General features: G+C 53.0%; 6 protein-coding genes across 6 annotated transcripts; 4 read left to right on the top strand and 2 right to left on the bottom strand.

Moving 5' to 3' along the window:
• Positions 1-1,954: 1,954 nt before the first annotated feature.
• Positions 1,955-2,985, top strand: BBA_07916 (FolB domain-containing protein; the record flags this gene model as incomplete). Its single annotated transcript, XM_008603013.1, has 2 exons — positions 1,955-2,707; positions 2,776-2,985. The coding sequence occupies 2 exons, from the start codon at positions 1,955-1,957 to the stop codon at positions 2,983-2,985; spliced, it is 963 nt and encodes a 320-aa protein (XP_008601235.1).
• Positions 2,986-3,301: 316 nt separating this feature from the next.
• BBA_07917 (Protein of unknown function DUF3605) lies at positions 3,302-4,111 on the bottom strand (the record flags this gene model as incomplete). The annotated part of the gene is made up of 2 exons (XM_008603014.1): positions 3,302-3,445; positions 3,584-4,111. The coding sequence occupies 2 exons, from the start codon at positions 4,109-4,111 to the stop codon at positions 3,302-3,304; spliced, it is 672 nt and encodes a 223-aa protein (XP_008601236.1).
• A 2,998-nt stretch (positions 4,112-7,109) lies between these two features.
• Positions 7,110-9,106, top strand: BBA_07918 (UTP-glucose-1-phosphate uridylyltransferase; the record flags this gene model as incomplete). Its single annotated transcript, XM_008603015.1, has 4 exons — positions 7,110-7,223; positions 7,530-7,625; positions 7,684-7,760; positions 7,816-9,106. 4 exons carry the CDS (start codon positions 7,110-7,112, stop codon positions 9,104-9,106), a joined length of 1,578 nt encoding a protein of 525 aa, XP_008601237.1.
• A 953-nt stretch (positions 9,107-10,059) lies between these two features.
• BBA_07919 (LPS glycosyltransferase, putative) lies at positions 10,060-11,369 on the top strand (the record flags this gene model as incomplete). Its single annotated transcript, XM_008603016.1, has 3 exons — positions 10,060-10,227; positions 10,292-10,506; positions 10,574-11,369. The coding sequence occupies 3 exons, from the start codon at positions 10,060-10,062 to the stop codon at positions 11,367-11,369; spliced, it is 1,179 nt and encodes a 392-aa protein (XP_008601238.1).
• A 1,223-nt stretch (positions 11,370-12,592) lies between these two features.
• Positions 12,593-14,919, top strand: BBA_07920 (Zinc finger CCCH type domain containing protein; the record flags this gene model as incomplete). Its single annotated transcript, XM_008603017.1, has 6 exons — positions 12,593-12,791; positions 12,867-13,136; positions 13,191-13,306; positions 13,631-13,669; positions 13,787-13,828; positions 14,047-14,919. The coding sequence occupies 6 exons, from the start codon at positions 12,593-12,595 to the stop codon at positions 14,917-14,919; spliced, it is 1,539 nt and encodes a 512-aa protein (XP_008601239.1).
• Positions 14,920-15,219: 300 nt separating this feature from the next.
• On the bottom strand, positions 15,220-16,833 carry BBA_07921 (DUF1776 family protein; the record flags this gene model as incomplete). The annotated part of the gene is made up of 3 exons (XM_008603018.1): positions 15,220-16,161; positions 16,224-16,733; positions 16,801-16,833. 3 exons carry the CDS (start codon positions 16,831-16,833, stop codon positions 15,220-15,222), a joined length of 1,485 nt encoding a protein of 494 aa, XP_008601240.1.
• Positions 16,834-17,259: the final 426 nt, after the last annotated feature.

Here is a 17,259-nt window from a genome sequence, read left to right on the forward strand (position 1 = left end):
GTGTGTTTCAATTGACGCATTATCTGGTCAGAAATCTACGTCAGCAAGGTCGCATCGCTGACGTCGCTGCGCATGATAGAGATCGAGGTCGTCATGAAGAGCATTGCGGAGAGGTGCCCTCAACCCACTCCGGGAAAAAAAAAGAAGAGTCAAGCTGTGGCAAATTCATTGATGCGCGAATGGCCCTGGGCTTTGCTTCAACGGCCGCCGCCTTTACTCGTATAATCTGGGCAGACGCTGGAAGATGATGAGCGCAAATCTGTGAGCAATATGCACATCACTCAGCATGTACCAGAGGGAGGTCCCGCCGTATTCCCGCCGCGTGTCGGCATATCAATGCCAGAACGGCACATATAGAGCACAGGAACAGACTCGCCGCCAAGTTGGACATTGTCCCAGCCCCAGCGGGTTGGACTTGGAGGGACAGTTGCCCTGTGCTTTTTCTTCTGATTTCGACATTCTCCGCTGACGCTTGCCCAGCCCTGTCTCGCATCCCGCCGCACACGGTCCTCTATTGCAGACCCCTCTCCTTCCTGCCATCCACCTGGGGGACAAAACAGACCGCCGATGAGCCTCAACACCTGCCATGCGGACCGTCACTCACCTCACTAAACTAGGGGTTTAAAATTATGAGATAAATACTAATAAATTTCTTAGCTACTAAAGTGTAGATATATTAGCCTGAAAGTTACATCTCAGATTATATACTAAGATGATTGCTGCTAGACGAAGTGAGCCTTCTGGGCTCGATGCGCGGTCTGTTTTGTCCCCCGCGGGCCATCCAACGATACCTAGCGTCAGGAACTCAGGGGTTGCATCCCAGGCCCAAATGTGGCTTGACATGGACTCGGCCGGGGGGAGGGGTGTGGAATTGCGCAACGTTGAGTCAGTGGGGGTGCCGAGGCTATTGAATTTTGGCCAACTGAAGATCATTGACATGTCTGCAAGCATTTGACAAATTCTTCGAAAGAAGCTGAATTCGTTGGGGTTGGTCTTGTGTCCGCTCGGTTATTCGTATTGAAGGCTGAGGTGCAAAGCAAAGCGCAACAGGCAGCTTTTTTTATGCGGTTATCCAGAAGTCGCAGCAGCTACGTTAGTGGATATTGCCTGCCCAAGCACTCCGACCACCCGCAGCAAATATAGAAAACTTAATTTGGTTATAATCATCTTTACCTCGTATTTTTTGCTACTTTAAACTTTTCTTCACTAAAAGGCGTTCCCCATGATAAACAGCATCGTCCCCGAGCACACGGGAAAGGCGTCCCGCACCGCCCGGCCAAAAGCTAAATTCGTATCCTCAATGGCAGGACTAGCTTGTTTCAAGCCTTGCCCTCGAGTCCTCGACCTTGATGATCTTCCTCCCTCCACTGAGAAATTTATGCTCGGCTGATCCGCCAAGAGGTTGAATCCGTACCCGTGGTGATCTGATGCTTCATACCTAGCTATTTTGGTCCATGTCGTGTATTGCCGAGGAGCCGTGTGAGACGGGTGCATTCAAGGCGCTCTCGCCATCTGTGTGATACGTGATACAGGGTAGGCAGCTTTCGGGTCAGGAAAGCATTGGTCATGACGCTTCCGACCTGCGCACTCGGACGGGACACATTCGAGCATGTGTTTTGTAAACGTCGAGGTTCCATCAAATGTTGCTGTCAAGTCGCACGAATATTACATTGATTATTGAGAACCGGTGAAGAGCTGCAGTTGACGACGAGTTACACACGATGACTGGGTGCCCCACCTCCATGATGGACTTATCCAACGTCAACCGTCGTCTATCAGAAGCATCAACAGCAGTCCTCTTCAGCACCAGCTAGCAAGAGGTCAATCAGAATCATAGAGGTCAAATTGTCATCTACAGAAACATCGAAACCGCGGTTTGAACGACTTTGGGACCTCTTCGAGTCATAACGAAAACTCGCGAAAAAAATCTCATCTTCGATATCCTGCCGCAATCATGGCGGTGCCGTTGGTATCAGCGCCTCAAATCGCACGCGATTCTCACCTTCCAGCGCCCTCCACCATCAAAGTCAAGAACCTGCACGCCACGATACAGGGCCCGCAGGACGCATGGGGCCGACCTGACCGGCCGCAGCCCATTGCCATCACGGCCGCCGTGTCCCTCGACGCGCCGTTCAACGCATCTTCGGCCAGCGATACCGTCGCCGCGGATACCGTCCACTACGGGCTCCTCAGCAAGGCCATTCTGTCCATCCTCGCCGCGGCCGCGCCCGTCAAGAGCCTGCGACACCTGCTGGACACGACCTGGGCGCAGATGACGGGCGCGGACTCGCGCGGGCAGGACGTCGAGGCGGACGAATCGTCACTGCTGCAGGGACAGGAGAGACAGCAGCAGCAGCAGCAGCAGCAGCAGCAGCCACCGCCGCCGCCGTTTCTGCACTTTGCGCAGCTACGGGCGCTGGAGATTACGCTGCATCTGCCAAAGGCGACGCTGCTTGGGGATGGCGTCAGCTTGACGGTGACGGGCGGCTTTGAGCTGGTCGCGGCAGATGGCGGCAGCGGACGGTTGAAACCGGTCATGCGTCAGGGCGCAGTCTCACTCAAAATTCACAGGCTCCGAGTTCCGACCCTGATTGGCGTGAATAGTAATGAGAGACTGGCGAAGCAGGTTGTGGTTGCGAGCGTGGAGATTGATAGGCTGGAAGACGATGCGGATGTTTACCCTGAACTGGAGCAGGTCGTGGTGACGGTAAGTCGATTGCAATATAGTGCCTCGGACCGATTCTCGAGGGCATACTTTCCTAACACTGCTGCTAGGTCATGTCGGAGTCTTCGTACGAGACGCTTGAGGCTCTGGGTACTCAGATGACAGTGGTGATTGCCGCGCACCTGCATCGAAAGCACACGCCGCCTCGTGATGGCGCAGGTTGGAACATTAACATTTCGTTGGAGAAGCCAATTGCGGTGCCACTGGCAGACGCGGCATGCGTCGAGATGAGCACAAATACGGTCAACGTACCGATATGAGGATACAAAGAATCTTTTTCGAATAAAATGGGTATTTTTTACATCTAAAATAAGGATATGGCCTCTGGAGGCATTCTGAATATAAATTGAAAAGATGGCATACAGCGGGCAAACTATAAAAACAATAAGAAAACGCCTGAAGCCTGTCCAAGATATGGAAAAAGAACAAAATCTCGCTGTCTATGGTTTTCATGTCACATAAATACCGCAAAAAATCAAGTTGAAAGAAAAAAGGATTCGCCCCTTGAAGAGCACATGCACGCAATGCTACGAGCAAAATAAACGACACCTGGTCTTTGTAATCGGAATCTTCGCGCTATACAGTGAGTTTGTTGCACTGGGGAATGTCGCCGTTGGTCACCTCACGTATAAAGTCGGGATCAGGGTCGAAGAGCATGACGTGAAAGTGCTCGACGGCATGGATGGACTTGAGAGCGGCCCAATTCTTGAACCACATGACCTGTCCGGGGTCAGTACACATTGCGCACTCACAAGAGAACTGCGCAAAGATGGCGGCAAGATGCACAGCACAAGATGCAGAGAAAGGAGCAACAAGTCAAGGGAAGGAGGGGGTAAGGGGATGTGGCAGGCGACTTACATGATCCTTGGGCATCTTGGAGCGAAACGTCCTTGTAACATAGTCGTCAATCTCTGCGCGCGCCGTGTCGGTGAGGTCGCCGGTCCCCGGGTTGGCGACTAATTCAAACTTTGTCCAGACGACGAGGTGAATGATGCGCGAGTCGAGCCCGTACGGCCAGTCATTATAGAGGACCTTGTAGTCGTCCGGGTACTCAAACGGCCTGCCGCGGGGACGCACCGGCGCGGTCCAGCGCAGGCGCTCGTTGAGCACAAAGGCGGCAATGGTGCCGTGGCGCTGCGCGGTGAGATAGGAAAACTTCTTGTAGCGGCGCAGCTGCGAGGGCACGCGCTGGAAGCGCTCGAGGCGGTTGGTGGTGACGATGCGGGCGACCTCGGCCCAGGGCAGGATCTCGTAGGCCGAGTCGGGCGTCGACACGCCGGCGAGGTCCTTGGGGTTGAGGCCGCGCAGGAACGCGGGGCAGTCGTCGGTGCGCTCCCGCTCCGGGACGTTGACGTGCCAGTAGGGAACGACGTCGAGGGAGCCCATGGTTTGCTGTGGTGTGGTTGGTGAAGGGGATTCGTGGAATGTGGTGTTGCTTTTTTTTATTTCTTTTTTTTTTGTTTCTTTTTCGTCGCGATTTTTTGTTTCTTTTTCGTTATTCCAGGGAAACGTCCGAGAATCTCGATCCGATTGTTCTTGTCGAAAGGTGCGCAACAGATTTTATAACACAGTGTAGGTTTCAAAGCGTAATGGCGGAGGCGCCGGCGTGACGGGACTGCCTATTTCGTAGATGGCCAACAGGCGAAGCGGGTTAGCTTTGGGGATTGGGAGGGCAAAGATGGCCAGCAGCAATTCTTATTCGAAAAAAAAAGATGATGAAAGGAGAGAGAGAGTTTTAGTACTGTTTAAATGAAAAAGAAGGAGGGAAAAGAAGAGGCAAAAAGCCAGAGTTGGGAGTCAGGTCCATCTTATCCAGTGTCTAGGTCCACGATGTAAAAGGCAAAATGCTTACTGGTCAGGCGGGGTCGCAGCATGCCTTACAAAATGGGCATAACACAGTGCGTTGCAATGGATGGTGAAATGCTGCGATGGGGTCGAGTCATGATTGCTGATTCCCATTTGCGCCGGCCGCAAGACCAAACAAAAGTCTGTTTCGCAGTTAACTAATGAGGTCGGCGGGCGGCGCTCCATGGGCCGGAGGTGCGGAGCCAAAGGCCGGGCGGATGCAACGTTGTGGTCAGGCTGGGGAAGCTCTGGAATGGATGGACAGATGGATGGATGGTGTGGGGGGCGAAATATGGCAAGACGATGGCGAAAAAGATTGGCCGTGGACTAACCTAGTTGGAAACTAATAAGCTCTGGTTTGCACCGCAAAAGCGTTTGTACTGACGCGATTGAGAGGAATGGTTCAAGTGCCTTTCCGTCTCGCTGCGTAGGTAGGTTCCGGCGGCCGGCCGGGCCCCAAGGGGAAGGAGGCAGGATGGTGTCATGAAAGGCAACGGGAACCCTTTTGGGGGGCGTTTTCGAGATAGTTTTCGGGGTTCGTCAGTCGAAACTGTATTACAGCGCCGCACCACGCCAGTCTCGACCTGCATCAGTGGCGGCATTGGTTCAAGACAAGTCACAGGCTGATTAGCATCATGTATATCTGGTCGCTTATTATGACACCACCAATGGTCATGTGTCCATGGGGTAGCTTGCTCGACTTTTTCTGCCAGCAAACGTGGTCACTCTCACAGCAGGTCCGTAGAGCTCTTCAGGCTTGCCTCGGAGTTGCCTATTTAGTGCAGAGACTTTTACCTGCAAGTTGATTAGAATTGCGTTGGCACGCAGGCGCGGGCATGTTTGGGCAAGACAGGCGGCTTTCACGCACGCAAATGGCGTTTTTGTTGGCCAATGTCAGACCCACGTGTAAGGCAGGCAAAGAGCCGACTCGCTGGGTAATTTTGGGGAGTAATAATACAAGAGCGCTTTTTGATGAGAAGTGTCTTTGGTCAAAGGGGTGGTTGATGATTGAATAGTGACGTTTTTCTGTGGTACGTGGAACAGACCGCTCAACAAGGTTGGCATTTTGATTGTCGCGAAAGAGTTTTTCGTCTAGACAAAGAAAAAAAAACCTCTATTCAACTCCCCAACGTGAGCTATCGTGCATGGCTAGCGCCTGTGTTATCGCATACTGCTAGTCTTGGCAGATGCCCATTATCAGGCACGGATCTTGAAGGAGCGTTTTCAAGAGCTGCTGTGGTGGGCTCGACGAGTGGCTGCAAATGGTTGGGACGACTGGCAGACGAGGGATCTACGCGCCGTACAAGGAAAATCGGGATGAATTTGAAAATGATTGGAATCAAGATTGGTACTTGGTGGCTGGATAGAGATGGTGAAGCAAGTGCTGAGCATGTCCAGCTGAATACCCTGGTAAATTTTCGTAGAGGCTGGACCTAGACGACGACAAACCAGTCTATCTTGCCGCAGGAGAAGCCTGAGAATGATTAGGTTGGAAAGAGTTTTCTAGATGGCGGCCAAAGGCAAAGCTGATAATCTAAATTGGTTAGCATGAACGGCCATCGACAGGCTACAGCGCATCTAGCGCCGGCCTACTCCGCTACTGCAGCGGGGAGAACAATGCGCTGTTTTCTTCCAAAACTGAAATGGCTTAATTGTTTTGCAAGGCTAACCATGCCGTCAGGTAGTTATTAGATATCACTTTGACGAAAGAATTTTTCGTGCCTTGATTCTGCAAAGCTTGCTGCAAGCCACCCATTCATTGTCTTTAGCTTGTGCTCAACGTTGCGCCCCAAGGTTGGCAAAGGGCAACAATTCTTCTGTTGGGGATGACGAGGCAATTGAAGCCGATATTGCCCATCTTCGAGATGCAAACCCCTTCTTACTATCATGCCTAATCAAATAGGCCAGCCGGGCAGTGCAGACATGGCATGTAACTGTAATTAGAAGTCGGGTTATTATTGGAAAATTTGACAAGGTATCCTGTGGCAGGGGGTGATATTGGCTGCTGATTGATATTCGTTGTAGCCAGCTCTCAGCCTCTCAATGATGAAGCAGCTCGCAATGGTAAATGGTGTAACGCCGTTACTAGTAAACGCATATCGCCACCACCAAAGTCCAATTCAGCCCTCGTTTTCCCCGCCCTGCACACGCAACATCCCCTCTCTTCAAATACTCGCATTTAAATATTTAACTGCAACATCTTCCCCCTTTATATCCTCTACCCGCGCCTCGTAAATCAAAACAAAAAAACCAGGGCTACGCTGCCGCTTCATTTGCTGCTAACAGGGGAAGCTCCAACCACCCCGCTGCCCTCATCGAACTAGCCCCGCCTCTGGTCGCCCCTTTCGTTGCTCTTGTTTCTTTGCCATTACAACCTCGTTCATCTTTGTTTCTTATTTCAACCAACCTTGCTGCCGCCTGCGCTCGACTCTCCCTCCTCCTCTCTTTTGCTTTCTCCTCCATCGATTTGCACCGGACCTCGCTCCTCGACCGAATCGATCCCGTTTACACACTGTCGTACTATCAACGCTTCTCCATCATGGCGGAAGCTATCAAGAGTGCTCTCCCCTCCCACCTCCGTCCCACCACCGGCAAGGATGAGGAGAACAATGGCTTCGAGAAGCGCCACCACGGCAAGACTCGCAGCCACATGGTAAGTTGTCCTCCTCCGTGATTCACAACCCCCCGAGTCTCCTTGTCACTGCACCCGCCGCTCTGGCGCCGTCGCTAGCTTGCCGACCGCTGCCCTAGCCGCCGGTAGCCTCACTGGCCAAATGACGGCACTCTTTTTGATGTCGCACCTCGATGTCACTGGAGGGCAGTCCTTGGCTCACACGAGAGCAAGCTGCGCCACCTCTGTCGTATCCCTTTTATCTATGCCTCTTCGCTCGCTCGCTCGTCTCCATATCACTCGCAGTAATCTTGAATCATGGAACAACAAGTAACCAAGCTTTCTCAGGCCTTCGAGAACACCTCTACCAACGTTGCCGCTGCCCAGATGCGCAATGCCCTCACAAACCTCGCCGAGACGGTCGAGGACCCCAAACAAAAGAAGGTAGTGTTCAATTTGTTCCTGCATCCTCGAGTAATCGCCCTGTGCTGATCAGCCTCAGCTCTTCGAGACTGAGATGGACAATTTCTTTGCCCTCTTTCGCCGCTACCTAAACGACAAGGCCAAGGGTAACGCTGTGTAAGTAACACCTTGGCGTTTTCCAACCCCCCATCTCGAATCTAACAATGTCTAGTGATTGGGAACGCATCCGCCCCCCTGCCGCTGGCCAGGTTGTCGACTATGAGGACCTCGCCAACTCCGAGTCGGTCCAATTCCTCAATAAGCTTGCTGTCCTCAAGCTCAATGGTGGTCTCGGTACCTCGATGGGCTGTGTAGGTCCCAAGTCCGTCATCGAGGTTCGTGATGGCATGTCCTTCCTTGACCTGTCCGTCCGTCAGATCGAGTACCTTAACCGCACATACGATGTCAACGTTCCCTTTCTCCTCATGAACTCATTCAACACCAACGACGATACCGCGGCCATTATCAAAAAGTACGAGGGCCACAATGTCGATATCCTCACATTCAACCAGTCTCGCTACCCCAGAATTTTCAAGGACTCTCAGCTCCCTGTCCCTAGCAACTACAACTCGTCCATTAGCGAGTGGTACCCACCGGGCCACGGTGACGTCTTTGAATCTCTGTACAACTCTGGAATTCTCGACCAGCTTCTCGAGCGCGGTATCGAAATCATCTTCCTCTCCAATGTTGACAATCTGGGTGCTGTTGTTGACCTGCGCATCCTCCAGCACATGATGGAGACCAAGGCTGAGTACATTATGGAACTCACCAACAAGACAAAGGCCGACGTCAAGGGTGGTACCATTATCGACTATGAGGGCTCCGTCCGTCTGCTTGAAATCGCCCAGGTCCCCAAGGAGCACGTAAACGACTTCAAGTCCATCAAGAAGTTCAAGTACTTCAACACCAACAACATCTGGCTCAACCTCCGTGCCATCAAGCGCGTTGTCGAAAACGACGAGCTCGAGATGGAGATTATCCCCAACGCCAAGACCATTCCCGGCGACAAGAAGGGCGAGTCTGATATCTCCATTATGCAGCTCGAGACTGCTGTCGGTGCCGCCATTCGCCACTTCAACAATGCTCACGGTGTCAATGTCCCCCGTCGCCGCTTCCTTCCTGTCAAGACGTGCTCCGACCTTATGCTGGTCAAGTCGGATCTTTACACTCTCAAGCACGGCCAGCTTCAGATGAGCGCCAACCGCTTTGGCGACGCTCCTCTTATCAAGCTAGGCAGTGACTTCAAGAAGGTGTCAGATTTCCAAAAGCATATTCCTTCCATCCCCAAGGTCCTCGAGCTGGATCACCTCACAATTACTGGTGCTGTGAACCTGGGCCGTGGTGTCACCCTCAAGGGCACCGTCATCATTGTCGCCACCGAGGGCAGCACCATTGATATCCCTCCTGGCTCCATTCTCGAGAACGTTGTCGTCCAGGGTTCGCTCCGCTTACTCGAGCATTAAGCGTTTGCTGATTGTTTTGGCTTCACAAAGGAAAAAAAAATAAGGAAGCATGTCTTGATAGTATTAGGCGGGAGCTTGCCTGCTCAACGCGCGATGCCGAGACTGTAACTCATTTACAAATTCAATGTTAGCTTATGTCAGCGTTGGCAGATGGATTGAACTAGGTGAAGGCATGCCATCATTTAGTGATGCTGAGGAGATGATTCTATTTCTCATAAGCCGGGTGATTTGCGAGACGAGACTCGAGCACAGTACTGTATTTAATATGTCCATGATACGAATGGTACGCTATTTGTTGTATCCAATGAAGGTCTCTGTCGCGCCAAGTTGTCGATGAAGCAAGCTATTTCGAGCCGGCATGTGCAGCGGCAGTTGAGCTCTGAATAAAAGCTCTTACCACGGCCGTTGTCAAAGCGTGCGTCCGCACTGATTGCCGTCTGAATAATGTGCTACGGACACAGCGTCGCAGACTTCCCCTGCCTGCTTTGAAACGTTTATTGCACATCTCTTGCAACAAGGGAAATTCGACACTGTTCCAGAGCAGCCAGAGCAGTAGGAAAAGTACCTATTGATAGGCGCCGACTCGTGGGCGCTCTACTCTGTAGGTACAGCCCCCTTTAGTTGCGTTTTAGTGGCCTCCCACCTCCCTCTGCAGATGCAGCATGCGGGTGGCCAAGACAATTGGAGTCATGTTCATCATATCTCTGATTAGCTGACCACCGCTTGCTGCCTCACCTTTGACCTTTATTATCCCCTTCTTCTTCTTTCTCTTCTTCGCTTTAATCATCGCCCTTCTTCATTACCCGTCTTTCGGATTATTTAGCTGCTTTCTTACGCCAAACGTCCAAGCGGGCACAACGCAACAAGCAAGGATCAGAGGGATCTGCAGCCCGCCAAGAGACGTCAACCCGCGCATCCCCCTTAGATAACCGCACGAAAAGTGAACAATCACCATGATGCACCAGTTGCTTGTCCGGCGGCCGCTGTGGACCATTGTGGCAATTTTTCTCGCACTCGTCTTCTTCTTCACATGGACCAGCAACGCGCGTCTGGGCAGCCCCAGCCTTGCGCGCCGCGGTACCGACGCGGGGCTCGACAGCATCAATAATGCGACACTAGGGGTAGGGACACACTTTGCGCATTGAAGCAGCCTGATCTTCATATTGATACATAGACTACGCACAGTTTGAAAAGATTTTCGTCGTGGGCTTGCCTGAAAGAACCGATCGTCGCGACGGTTTCAGGCTTCAGGCGGACCTGAGCAATCTCAGAATCGAATTCATCGACGGCGTCAAGGGCGATCAGATTGCGAACAAGGCAATTCCTGTGGACGAACAAGGCATCAAAATCAAGCCGGCTGAATTGGGCTGCTGGCGAGGCCACATGAACGCCATTGGCGAGTAAGTAACGAACTTTGGCCGCTCAAGCGGCTGTCTGCCCGGGACAGATTGCTGACCAGGCGCAAAGGATGATTCGCCAGAACCTGTCTTCTGTACTCATCCTCGAGGATGACGCCGATTGGGACGTCCGCATCCACCAACAGCTCCGCGATTTTGCGCTGTCGACGCGCGCTCTTATCCAGCCACTTGCGGGCTCGTCGCCCAGCTCGCCGTCCTACGCCGATCCCACATTCCTTGACCCTACCCAGCCCGATCCCCGCGAGATTTCCTTTGATAGCCTTCCAAATACCGCTCTCCCACACAAATCACCCTACGGCGACGACTGGGACCTCCTCTGGGTCGGCAATTGCGGTCTGCACTTTCCTTTTCCAAAGTCCACGACCATTCCCAAGGGACGCGTCATACACCGTGGCGATGAGACGGTGGCGCCAAAGAAAAACCTATGGTCCATTAACAGACCGTTTACGTTGCTGGAAGAATACCCAGCGCACACGCGCGCCGTCTCGCACGCGCAAGAGGGCGTCTGTACGCTGGGATATGCGCTAAGCCACCGCGGCGCGCGGCGCATCATGCAGGAAATTGCGCTCAAGCCTGTGACGGATGCCTACGACATTCTGCTGCGCTTCTTCTGCGAGGGCACGCGCGGCAGGAAGAAGGGACTGTGCCTTGCGCCGCAACCACCTTACTTCCACCATCATAGGCCTGCTGGGCCAATGTCTGCCATGAGCGACATTGGCGATCATGAGGGCGACTTTAGAAAGGACCCCATGACCGACATGGTCCGCTGGAGTGTGCGATTGAACTCTGATCGAATCATTGATGGGCGCACGGATTTTGTCGAGCAGTATCCCGATGAACTGTGATGGGCGAGCGCTGCGCATTCTCGAGATACTTTTTCTTGAAGTTATTTTTCTTAAAACTAATCTTTGTTCTCAAGTCATTGTATAATTCGGGTGGCTTGGGTTGTACATAGTATATCAGCATGATTTTGGCGTGTTGCTGCTGTCAATGTCGAAATCGTTTGCATATGGTTTCTCGATAGGCCTTGGCTGCATTCAGTCGTGGTTGGGACAGAAATCGAATATGTCTTTTTTCTTTGACGAAGCACTCTTGGCTTATCACCTTCAACCAATGGTCCAACTCGGAGAACTGAGTTCAGGAACTGGCTTCAGCTGCGTTGCTTGCCCAGGCGGCGAATGGGGCAGAGCATCGAAAGAGGAAACCGAGCCAATCTCTTGATCAGCGGTGAAGCAACATTGCGCTTGTCTGCAGCACATCTGGCTCTGCGCCTCGTGGCTGTTTGACTCATGTGACGGGAATTGTCAGCATTTTGATCATCGTTGGCGCATGGTGGGCTGGGACTGGGAAATCTCAAAAGTGCACAAGCAAGATTTCATTCGAGGCAGCCATGGGTGGACAGGAGCAGTACAAGTCGTGGGTGGTCGCGGGCACTCGATAGGTAGTGCTTACTTTTGTTTGCAGAGAAGAAAAGCCGCATCGCGAGCGTTGCAGGGTGGACAGGTGCAAGTTGTGGCCACGATCTGGACTACAGCTTCCCTGACACCGACATTTTGCCTTTCTCCGTTTATAGCTGCCTGGCCAAGACGTTGTACCCATCAAGTTTCGGCATACGCTGCTTTTCCGTTCTTGATTCTCGAGGAACGTCGAGGAACTGACTACCTAGTCAAATAGAATGGCACTTACGCCCCCCAGGCCACTTGCCTTCTTTTTCAAAGGTCTACTCCTAGCATTGCCCTCTTTTCCAAAGGTCTGTCAGTAGCTATGTATGCATACCTTTCTCCATCATCTGTCTTCATGTCTACTTGACTTGATTTTTATCTTCACCCAACACCTTCGCATTTTCAGTACTGCTATCCATATACACAAACTGTAAGTCTCCTACATCGCACCGCGACGCATCGTGACATCGTGTCGCCGGATGGTGTTTTGTCCGCCGCCACGCAAACACTCCGATACAAACAAGTCGCCGCCTCGAGCCAACTCATTCCAAACAAGTTCGCTACTTACCATATAATAATACTCTTCCCAGTTGCTCGACAGCTTACCACATATTTGACTCGTCAACATGAAGTTCACTGCTGCTACCATTACTGCCGTCGTGGCCACTGGTGCCTTTGCCCAGCCCGAGTTTACCAACAGCGAAATCAACCCTCAGGAGGGCCAGCCCTTTACCCTCAGGTTCAATGGCTGCGATAATGGCTGCACCATCAGTCTTCAGACCGGCCCCAGCCCCATGTCTCTCTCGGACATTCACACTTTGACCAGTATGTTGTTCGGCGAAGCAGCTATGCAAACGGCAACATGGGCCTTTGCATCCTTGTGCTAATGCTTGATTGCAGCTGATGCTACTGTTGGCTCTTTTGATGTCACCCTTAGCGGCCTCGACACAGGCATCTACAACTTCAAGATTGCCGACAACAGCGACGGCTCGTGCAATTACAGCATTCCGTTCTTCTACGTCGGCGCCAAAGTCACCTCATCCGACTCCTCTGGCGGTCCCTCGACTACTCATGTATATGACGCTTCGTCCACCTGTTGCTCCAATCCCGACTCGACCGCTGCCACACACATCTCTCCTACTGCCTTCGTCAGCTCCACCCGCTCTTCTCGTGAGTCTTTCTGGAAATCATTTACGCTGCTTCAGCTACTAACCAGCCCTACAGAACCAAGCAGCACCGCCTATGCTGAAGCTAGCAGCGCTGTACCTCACAAAGCTGGTGCCGCCGCTGGCTTTTCTCCCTTTGGCGCCATAGGTGCTGGTGTTGCTGGTCTACTCCTTGTACGATAAAACGGATACGAATCGGCGCGTTGGAAATGCCTGCTGGGCTGCAATTCGGATCTGTTTGGTCTTGGTGTGGATTTCTCACGCAATGATCGGTTTGAGATCCGCAAGTCATATGAAGGGTTGACTGTGGTGCACCATGGACCACAGCTATCGCGTCCTAAGTGAAATTCTAGAGTTTCTTCAAGGCCCTTCTGATTACAACTTTCCTAGAGCGACAATAAAATTATATTGGCATTTTGCACCTGCAAATGAGATGATGGCGTATGAAAAATGTGTAGCCACAAACAACCCTAATAGTCCTGCTTGTTGTACATGCAGGTGGGCAACTGGGCTAGAAGGTTGCAACAAAAGCTACTGGTATGCGGGAAGCACCAATTATTGAAGGCAAGAGGGTATGATACAACCAACGACCGATTAAATATAGCACAGCGGGAACTGGAAAATCAAATGATTCTATAGAAGAATATATTAAAGGAAAATGATGATTATCATTGGCTATTTTACGTCGGCCATGCTGTGTGTATGGAATCAACTGTGGCTGACAAACCATGTGGCGCAACTCTCAACTCAAATGTGGCGCTCCACGAAGCTCCAAGCTTCCTTTAACTTCTCCTCCATACAACAGCTGCGCATCAAACACAGCAGAACCCGCGTCTGGCGAACAATTCACCAATTCTACCCAAATAACCAAGAGACTTTCCCGCCATAGCTTTTTTTCTTCTTTCTCAACACAGCGACACACACACACCCCCTCGCGCCGCCGCGCCGAAACACACACGACAATGGCGACGACGGAAACGACCACGGCCGCGACCGTCTCCGGGGGCCCTGCCGCCACGGTGCTCAACCACACAGTCAAGCCCTACAGCTTTACCTTTTCGCCCTTTCTGCGCGAGGCGTACCAGGTCGGCCTGCCGGCCGACCGACCCATCTGCAAGGCGTACCAGACGGGCAGCTGCCCCAACGGGACGCGCTGCACGGAGCGGCACGTCACCGACGGGCGGACGCCGTCGTCGTCGTCGCACCCGACGGGCGGGCTCAACTCGCTCGTCTGCAAGCACTGGCTGCGGGGCCTGTGCAAAAAGGGCATCCCCTGCGAGTTTCTGCACGAGTACAACCTGCGCCGCATGCCCGAGTGCAACTTTTTCATGCGCAACGGCTACTGCTCCAACGGCGAGGAGTGCCTGTACCTGCACGTCGACCCGCTGTCCAAGCTGCCGCCGTGTCCGCACTACGACATGGGCTTTTGCCCGCTGGGCCCCGTCTGCGCGAAAAAACACGTCCGTCGCAGGCTCTGCCCGCTGTACCTCGCCGGGTTCTGTCCAGAGGGGCCCGAGTGCCGCCGCGGGTCGCACCCCAAGTGGTCGACGACGCTGGAGCGGCCGACGGTGAAGCCGGAGCCCAAGACGGAGGAGGAGCTGCGCGCGGAGATGGAGCTGCTGCAGCAGCAGCACCAGGCGCAGTTTGGGCACGACGACGGCGATAGGCAGAGGGACAACAAGGATGACCGCTTTGGTGGTCGTCATGGTGGAAGAGGTGGTGGGAGGGGTGGCTGGAGAGGACGAGGCGGCGGTCGTGGTCACTTTAGAGGTAGAGGCGGGTATTGAATGTTTTGATGATATTGTACGAGTATGGAAACATTTGCATTTGGGGGGGGGTCGGAACAATACGAGGATTATGATACCCGCAGGCGGACAAAAAGCAGACCTGCCAGGTCGTGACAAGACGTTCGAGCTATTTTCTGAGAAAAGTGTTGTTGATAGTAATATCATGATTGGAATTTCGAATTCTTCAAATATGCACAACAGAGTCGTGAAGTCGTCTATGTAACAATTAATTTGCGCAGGTTTATCCTACTGATACACGGCAACATGTGTGCCTAGCTTTGGCGCAGCTTCTTCAACTGTTCACGCACCAGCTTCTTTGGTGGGCGTCCAGAGATTGCTGTCTCTTTCCGACGTCCAGGCGTTAATCTCTGACGGTACCGCAATGAATTCATTGCTGCCCGTGTCACCGTCTTCGCTGGGCGTACGAGAGGACCCTTCCTCGCTAGCCTTCCACGTAGATAGTTCATCGACGCGGCGAATGCCCATCAGCCACGAAACAAGCCCGCGTGGAGCCCAACGGCCGACAAAGCCGTAAACGCTGGATCCAAGACCTATACGCACCGTGTCGCTCGTAATGGAGCCATCAATGACGTCAAACACAGAGTTGTGCAAGCGGCGCAGCGAGCTTCCCTTGAAACCACGAATGCGCGCGCCGGAAATGGCTGAGCTCGTCTGTGCAACAAAGTTGCGCGCGTAGACATGTCTGGCACCGTCAGGCCAGACGAGCGTCTCCTGGGGCTGGCCGGTCGTGTGTTGGCCCTGGCCAATGGCCAGATTTCGGGCAGGGACAAAGCCGGCAAAGTCAAAGGTTCCCAACTGCATGTGCGTCACGGGAATGTCAAGAGGTCGCAGCTCGGCCGTCAGAACCTCCGTAAAGGCTGAAAGCGCAGAACAGACGGTGGCTTCGGGGGCGTGAAACGGAGGGTTGATGGACGAGATGATGGAGGGCGTCAAGACCATGACCTTGGGCGGCACCCATTTTTCGCCAATGGGCTGAAGTCGGGAAGTAAGTAGCGGGAGAAAAGCCTGAATGGTGAGGATTGGGTGAAGGAGATGGGTGTTGAATAGGTCAGCGAAGCTCGAGGGCGGTATCGTCGCAATCGGCGAGGTCTGGTAATGGAGGCTCGGGATGAGAATGACGGATCGCAGAGTTAGCTGGTTTGGCTTAATTTGAGGACCTGGGGCATGCGGCGACCGGAGGTACGCCGCAAATTTCTCGATGGCAGATCCGGCACTAGGAGGCTGCAGTTCAAGTTAGCATCGACCTCGGAGCCAATCGCGCGCGGTACATGGCCTATACTCACATTCGTTGTATCAATCTTCAAGGGGCTGATGTCTTGACGCGCGTAGGACTGCACCATTCTCTCATCCTCGGGCGCATCGCAGACGACGTATACGATGAAACCCCGTCTCTCCATGTCCAGTGAAAGGGACTTGGTCAGGGGCAGCGTGGGCGAACCGGCAATGACAACGACTTCGGTCCGCCCGCCATTCCTAGCACGCTTGGCGCGGCGCGTTTTGCGCATGGACCTGGATTTCTGGAAGCCCTTGAAGACGACAGTACCGCAGATAACGACAATGACACCCGTGAGGATCTTGTGTTTTGAGACCCAATCTTGAGCCTGCTCCCATGTTGACACGGACACCACGGCGGCGGGCACCTTTACTGGTGGCGCGGGCCTCACCGAGTCAGGAATCCACGTCTGGGAGCTCAAGGCATCACGAACGGCGTCGGCGGCGCGGTCGACGCCTTTGTCTATAATCTCGGCCGCATTGTTGGTATATTGCCGGAACTGCACAGGAATCTTTCCCAGCTGCAAGGTCATATGCGTCAGTGAAAAGCGGTTGCGGACGTCGACTTGAAGCATGAAGACGACTTACCAGGTCTATAAATTGCTGCTCGTCCACCGGCATGATGATCAAGATGGCCGTTGCATGTGCGATGGGATGAAAGAGGAGTCGAGTGACGTTATTCTACTTTTTTTCGGCCCAAAACGGTGCCTTGTTTGGCTCCTGGCGTTGGTGGGGCATTCCACTGCACCTAGCGCCACAGCATGTCAACGGCCATGTGCCACACGGCTCGCGGCCCATGAGGCATGCTCACGTATTCTGAAAAGCCGTCCGTCTAAAACGTTGAAACGCGTTGTATTTCAGAGTCGAAGGAATGCTTCCTATTGGTAAGTAGTTATCAAAGTCGTTTTCTCGGCTCACGGGTGTTGCTTTCATACCCGGTATTCATGGTCAGTTCTACGGAATAATACGGACTCCGTAACTTGGCGATGATGAACTAATCAAGCAATTGCCACGACGTTGTGTAGAAGGGCTGTACTAGGGAACTAC

This window comes from Beauveria bassiana (genome assembly GCF_000280675.1).
Source record: "Beauveria bassiana ARSEF 2860 unplaced genomic scaffold BBA_S00029, whole genome shotgun sequence".
Classification (NCBI taxonomy): domain Eukaryota; kingdom Fungi; phylum Ascomycota; class Sordariomycetes; order Hypocreales; family Cordycipitaceae; genus Beauveria; species Beauveria bassiana.